At 32.6% G+C, this 7,950-nt stretch overlaps 1 protein-coding gene across 2 annotated transcripts; it reads right to left on the bottom strand.

Annotated features, from left to right (window-relative positions):
- LOC109347587 (omega-6 fatty acid desaturase, endoplasmic reticulum isozyme 2-like) lies at nucleotides 3,966–6,451 on the bottom strand. 2 transcript variants are annotated; one of them, XM_019587514.1, is made up of 2 exons: nucleotides 6,301–6,451; nucleotides 3,966–5,290 (listed from the first exon to the last, which is right to left on the bottom strand). In XM_019587514.1, exon 2 carries the CDS (start codon nucleotides 5,265–5,267, stop codon nucleotides 4,116–4,118), a length of 1,152 nt encoding a protein of 383 aa, XP_019443059.1. In that variant the 5' UTR covers nucleotides 5,268–5,290; nucleotides 6,301–6,451; the 3' UTR covers nucleotides 3,966–4,115. The 2 variants fall into 2 exon arrangements, with proteins under 2 accessions (XP_019443059.1, XP_019443058.1); XM_019587513.1 differs by having other exon boundaries at nucleotides 3,966–5,278.

The following is a 7,950-nucleotide window of genomic DNA, read 5'->3' as shown; positions in this document are numbered from 1 at the left end:
GTGATCATGCTGATAAATGGTAAAATGTCATGAAAGATGAGTTAAAATCTATGAAATAAAATGAGGTTTAGGACCTTGTTGAATTACCATAAGATTGCAAAACATTTGGTTGTAAGTGATTTTTCAAAATCAAACGTGATTCTTATGGTAACTTAGAACGTTATAAGGTCAGACTTGTAGCAAGAGGCTATACACAGAAAGATGGCCTTAACTATAAAGAGACATTTTCACTAGTCTCTAAGAAAGACTCACTTAGGATTATCATGATATTGGTGTCTCATTATGATATGGAGTTATACCAAATGGATGTGAAAGCTTCCTTTCTAAATGAAGATTTAGCAAAAAAATGTTTATATGGATCAACCAATGGGATTCCTAGAGAAAGGAATGGAACACATGGTGTGTAAACTTAAGAAATCAATATACGGACTAAAACAAGCTTCTCGGCAATGGTATCTTAAGTTTAATGATATTGTTGTATCCTTTGGGTTTAAGGAAAACATTGTTGATCAATGTATATACCTAAAGGCCAGTGAGAGTAAGTTTAACTTGTTGGTTCTATATGTTGATGACATATTGCTTGCAACTAATAATCTTGGTCTTTTAAATGAGACTAAGATGTTTCTCTCTAGAAATTTTGAAATGAAAGATATGGGTAAGGCAGGCTATGTGATTGGAATAGAAATATTATGCTATAGATCACAAGAATTTTTAGGCTTGTCTCACAAAGCATATATTAACAAACCTTTTAGAGAAATTCAGAATGAATATATGTTCAGCATCTCCCATTTCAATTCAGAAAAGAGACAAGTTTAATATCATGCAATATCTAATGAATGTTTTAGAACGAAAGCAAATGGAAGAAATTTCTTATGCATCTATAGTTGTAAGGTATAAATGATCGCATCCATATTTATAGGATATGAAATCATCTTGAAGTGATTGGATATTAAAATTCAGACTTTGTCATATGCATAGACATTTACTTATGTATATTTATTAACTAGAGGAACTATCTCATGGAAGAGTGCGAAGCAAATTGTCCTTGCTGCATCCACTATGAAAGTTGAATTTGTGGCATGCTTTGAGACCACAGTTCATGTTAAGTGGCTATGAAACTTTTTTTCAGGACTTAGGTTAGTCGACCGTATTGCCAAGCTGTTGAAATTTTTTTGCGATAATTACATAGCAATCTTCTTTTCTAAAAACTAATAAGTATTTTAAAGGTGATAAACTTATGGAGTTGAAATACTTTGTCGATAAAGAAGAAGTTCTGAAACTGACTGTGTTAATTGAGTATAGTAGCACTAATACCATCTGACGAAAGGGTTACCGCCCAAAATATTTTCTGGTCATGTTAAAATTATGGACATTATGTCTGTTAATGAATGTTGAACATTACGTTATTAATAAAATCTCAATGTTTGACACTCCGAGCTCATTAATATTTATGTTTCTGATTAATAATTTATTTTCACACTTATGTACACATGTGAGAATGATAATATTGAAAATAAATTTTTCTTTATAAATGGCATTATTATATGATTCTCATTTAATGTGTCATGTTATGAATAAGACTAACATATTAATACATGAAAGAGGCTATATCATATAAATGATATACAACCGTCATGACTCTTATTAATTCTTGTTCTTAATCAAGACTTGTAATGTAATGAATATGGAAAACATATTCTAACTATGTATATATATCATATCATGAATTATATTGTCACATGAGCCAAGTGAGAGAATGTAAGAAATGGCTCATGAACATGAATGACTATATTGTTTTGGTTTAAAGGGTGTAACTCTTGAATGTGGAGTTGTGAATGAAATTGTAGGACTCTTGGGAAAAAGTCTATATATAGTGCTTGATGAAAGCACTATACTAATCAGAAAAGGACTTTCTATTGACAAAGAACATAGAAAGAAAGAACATAGAAAGAAAGAACATAGAAAGAAAGAGACAGAGATAGAAGAGTTTTTCTATTGACAAAGAACAACGCACATCAATAAAGGATGATCATGTCGACATGAATAGAGGTAATCCACAATTATTCTTATTATGTGAAAGTTATAAATTCTTAAGATTCATAATCATTCTTATTATGTAAAAGCTATAAATTCTTAAGATCCATAACCATTCTTATTATATGAAAGCTATAAATTCTTAAGATCCATAACTATTCTTATTATGTGAAAGCTATAAATTCATAGTTTCTTCTGTCATGTTGGGTTCTATTAGGCATTCCAATTGTTTAAGTAGGTACATTATACATATATATATATATATATACATATATATACATATATACATATATATATATATATATAATACTAAATCTGCTGAACACAAATATATCATATAACTTATATTATATGTAAGAGACACTGTTAAGTATAAACTCTAACAACATATTATAAAGATTCCTTCTTTATTTATGCTTTCCAAATTTAATACTTTGTTATTCGTTAAAACATCATGAGATTAATAAATTGGTTTAGCTAAAATAAAGTTTGGCATCTAAAATAATCTTTCATTTTGGCAGCCAAACTTGGTAGTTTTCTCCTGCCATTGCTTTTTCCCTCATGTTATTTTTAGTTTTATTGTGTTTTCTTACTGGACTTTTCTTACGCAACCCCTTAAAAATCTATAAGTCTCTTGATACGATGTTAGAAAAAGAGAACATATAGTTGAAGTGCAGAACCATAGCAGAGGAAAGGAACTATGTCTACAAACAGCAAAATGTCACAAACTGGTATACCAAACTGCAAAAACATCGTCAAAGTAAAGCAATATTCTTGTCATTACATACAATAAGTGCTCTTATACCACACACAAACCTATCTAGCCAATTGTAGATAGCAAGTGGAGCGTAGCAGCCAACCCCAAAAATGACCAACCAAAAAATACTATATGAGTAGTAGGATAGTTGTTACAACTAAAAAATATATATAAATAATTTATAGCATACACATATAACATACAAAAAATATTGAAATAGATCATATTAAAGACACATTCCTAATTAATAAAGAAAATAATAGTATTACCGATTCTATAGGTGATTGAAGTTGGGAGTCACAAAGTTATATCTCAAAAAATAGAACCAAACAAAGATGATGTCAAAATTGAGATTAGTTAGTTTGATAAGAGAATAAATAAATAGATGATGAGGAATATTATTAGGGGCTAAGGAAATATAGGGAATGCTTGTGAATTAGGAAGTCTTGCAGTTTTGTTCTATGGTGATTAAGAACATGCAAGCAACGTATATTGGAATTAGGAAGAAGAAAGAGAAGGAAGAAGAATGGTAGAGCAGAGTAAAAATCACACGGACTTGGAAATTCAACGTGTTAAGTAGAAGGGAAAGAAGGATAAGGTTAAATTTCCTAAAACCCTAGGAAAATCAGTACATATTAAAAATAGGGCAAAAAATACTCTTTCCAATAAAATTAGGGTTCATTCGCAGCAAAACACGTAATGGGTTGTGACCCATGATTCCACCGTTATTTGACATGCTACGAGCATTACGACCATTTGTATCGCTATCCATCATGATGTCACATGGAATGGTGGAAAACCTACTATCCTCTACTATTGTGCACTATTGATTACCTAGACACAAAGAACAACCATATTTTACAAGTTAAAGTGAAAAAGTTGCCACGATTATATTATAGATTAGTAGAGAAAGCTAGTAAAAATGTCCCTAAAACAAGTACGATTGCTTTTTACCTAACCAATGACTTCAAGAAAACATCATTTGTTATCTTAAAGTTACTTAAGAAAATCTCAAATTCTAACATTGTTTAACGATAATTTTAATGTACTTTGGGCTATACCTTTCAACTTCACTCTTACTTTTTAATAAAGCTTGCTTGTTTCAGAAATCTGAGCCAAACATCTCTTAGCTCTGTATTTTTACAAGATCTTATACAGCATAAATATAGAATTAAAGTATTTCCAATATAACTGTTTTATATACTACCATTATAAGAGAAGCAATATTACAGTAGAATATTCAACATAAGGGGCACAACCTACACTGTCTAGGAAGTGAAGTAAAGTCTTCACAACCAATTACACATAACATAACCTCTAATCATTACAGCTTATTTTTGTACCAGAAAACACCTTTGTTTTGACTAGCTTCATCAGGCTCAACATAAATACACTCCTCTGCCTCTCTCCACATTGCCTTGTAAATAGGAGTGCCATCAAACTGATAATAATCTCCCAAAATTGGCATTATAGCCTTGGTAGCCTCCATAGCATGATAATGTGGCATTGTGGAGAACAAGTGATGTGCCACATGTGTGTCTGTAATATTATGTAGTACCTTGTTAAGAATTCCATAATCTCTGTCCATAGTAGACAAAGCACCTCTCAGCCAGTCCCACTCAGAGGAATCATAGTGAGGCAATGCAGGGTGAGTATGCTGCAAAAATGTGATCAATACTAAAAATCCATTCACCACTAGCAATGGTACTCCATAAACACAAATAACCCAAACAATCCCTTTAGCTAAAGAAAGTTTGTAAAGAAAATAAAACACTACAAGTACTCCAGCATCAGATATGTAAATTTGAAGTCTTTCGCGATCGGAGTAGATTGGGCCATACGGGTCATAATGGGAAGCAAACCTATCATAAGGCCTGCCTGAAACATTAAAAGCCAAATACAGAGGCCATCCAAGAGTGAGTGTGATAGTAAGTGTTAGCACCCTGCCTGGTGGATTGTTAAGGTACTTAGAGTACCAACTTATAGCAGATTTCTTCTTCGGGACAAACACTTCGTCGCGGTCAAGGGAACCGGTGTTGGAGTGGTGCCTGCGGTGACTATATTTCCATGAAAAGTAAGGTACTAATAAGGTAGAATGAAGAACAAGGCCAACTAAGTCATCAAGCCACTGATAATCACTGAATGCATGGTGGCCACACTCATGTGCAATGACCCAAACTCCAGTTAGGACACAACCCTGGACAACCCAATACAAGGGCCATGCCAAAAGGGAAAGATTGTGAGGGAGGTCAGAGAAATAATGGGTGGCAACATAAACAAGGGTTGTGACTATGGTGAGGTCAATGATGACATAGGAAAAAGAGCAAAGGACAGAACGGTGGAAACAATGTGGGGGAATTGCCTTCTTGACCTGGCTTAAGCTGAAGGGTGGTTTTTCATGTGGAACCCGCTTCAAAGGTTCACCCTTTGATTTTCTTTGCTCAAGAGGAACAGAGGCTCGACCACCAGCTCCCATCCTCACACAACCTATATATTACAATACATTTGGTTACAAACGCTGCTGTCAACTAAAAAAATTATCATCACAAATCATAAGTGAAATTAACATAGCTTTCCAACATAATGGGCAACAATCACGGTCAGGACAACAGATTAGGAATGAAGATATGTTGTCCCATTATGTCTAATACTCATCTCCCACCAACAAAAATATGTTGTCTCATTTTATCATTATTATTATTATTATTATTATTATCATTATTATTATTATTATTATTATTTTTACATTTTCATTAGTACTAGAGTGTATGAGACAAAATTCCGTATATCAAATTTCTTTTTATAAATTAAACCTGTCTGAGCTGCATTGGTCACAATTGCCACATTAGATTGTAATGCCTAAAATGCAACTGTTACCATGATGTAATTGCAACATTATTTAAAATCTTGTAGAATATTTTTGCTTTTTTAGTGACCATATATTTTCAGCATTATCATAAACTACAGCCAAAGTACAGAGCATGTATAAAAAACTTTTAAAAAAAGTGACCACCAACCCTTAGAGCTTATTTCTTCTGCTCTTCCGACGTGTGCAGAATTGTGACGTACAAAATAAAAATAAAAATATATACATAAAGGTTTTGAAGAATTGTGATCACTATGAGATGAAAAGTAAAGGCATACACCATTTAGAAGAGAGGATGATTCAGATACTCATATGCATACAAATAAATTGAATAAAATATGTACAAAATTACCGTACAACATGCCAATCAAACAATAAAAAAATAACAAAAAACTTATAAAAATAACAAATTAGAAAAGCAACTACATTGTGCAAAATTAACCTATTTTGCTGATGTCCTAGGGAATAAAAAATCATCAAAATAAATTGAAAACTCCCTCGAGTGGATAAATAAATAAAAAGAACCATCTAATTAAGCAATCGTACAGTCACACATATAACAAAATCAGAAAAAGAAAATTGGAGTAAAAAAGTGTACGAATTGAAGGAAGAAAATTGACGACGATAATAAGTAGACAATAACCTGAAGGTTCAAAAGTAGTTTTGTTTCTTTCTCCCTCTGTTAAAAAAACAAGAGAGAGAAAGGATGGCTATTGATTTCTGAGAATATTAAGAATTAAAGAGCAGAGAAGGAGTATTAAAGATATTATTCCCCTCGTCAAAAATGCATCAAGGGGCTCACCAATTATATAGGACTGTATTTTCCTAACTCCAATCAACTCTTTCCAATTATTTCTTGGCCCTCGCTTTATTCGACTCACTCATTTCGCTACAGCTATGCCTGGCCAAACGCATGTAACTGATTTTCTTCATTCACCTAAATTATCGGCACAATTATTTAATGGACACATACCTTATCAACGAAACTCATTGAGAGATTGAAGAATTACCTGCAAAATTCAAAGTCATCATGACTTTTCTTTTCAGTTATTTATTTTGCTTATACTCTCTTTTCAGATTTTACGAAATACTACCGAGTTAAAAATTGAACTTTTTTATACTTTTTTACACTCTGTTTTTATTTTTTACAAAATGCAAAGCGATAGGGTACCAAGTCATAGAAATTTAGCTAACAGACCAATTAAATTCTTGAAGAAGAAACATACAGTGAATAATACTTTTCTTTAGCTCCCTCAGCAGCAGCACTCATAGTTGATATATAATAGCAGCACCATTTCTAGGTTGAACAATTTTAGACTTGGGCTTAAACACATCTAGGCCGAAAGATATTGAAATATTGAATTAAATTAATAATTGAAATTAAAAATCTTCCACATAATCAACAAGTTGGTTGGCTTCTGCTTGGTTCTCTGGGCTTTCCTCATTAGGCATTGGGCTACTATCATTGCCGACTTCTTCAAGTGAAACTTCGTCCACAAGGTTTAATAGGTCCACAGTTTCTTCGAGGGTGGAGTGGGGAAAATGTGTGTTAGGAATGGAGGGTGGTATTGTATATCACGCTTGAATAGATGGTGGGTGATGGGGAATTAACTTGGTCGTGTTAATTAGCAGGAGAGCTGCCAATTTCAGTTTGGGTAAGTGTGTTGTCATTAATGTGTTGTGGGATTTGGAAAGGGTACAAGATATATATGTTATTATCATGACTTTATCAAAAAGAATGAAAAGCTAGGTTTCCATAGCACATCAATATATATATAGAAAGGGTACAATATATATATGACTTAATAAAGCCAAGGTCATAATCATATGAACCATACATTACATATGCTATATAAGAAGATACAACCAACGGTAAGCAACATAACATAACTAACATTTAAGCATAAAAAGGTTCATACGAAACAAGGTTTCAACAAGTACAACTATTACAACTCAAAAGCAAATACACAGACATAAACATCAAAATACAAACAACAAATCAACAACTCATAGATAATAACTCTAAGACTTCGACTTATCACTATCATCATCAATACCCATGTAGTCCAATCAATTAGATAATCTTCAAAGTTCACCTTGGGCTAGTTGTTTTTGAACATCTAGGACATCTATCCTTGTAGTGATGAATCCTCAAAGTAATATCAACTCATCCATAATCATTTTATTGGTAGACATGATAGAAGATGAGGATGACTTAACATGGAATGAAGATGGTTGAGGTTCAGGTTGATCAGCAGAAGGAATATTTGTAGGAGTAGCCAGTTGAACATTG

This window comes from Lupinus angustifolius, chromosome LG05 (assembly GCF_001865875.1).
Source record: "Lupinus angustifolius cultivar Tanjil chromosome LG05, LupAngTanjil_v1.0, whole genome shotgun sequence".
NCBI classification, from domain to species: domain Eukaryota; kingdom Viridiplantae; phylum Streptophyta; class Magnoliopsida; order Fabales; family Fabaceae; genus Lupinus; species Lupinus angustifolius.
Note: the sequence above shows the minus strand (reverse complement) of the source record. Positions and strands in the feature narration are given on the sequence as shown.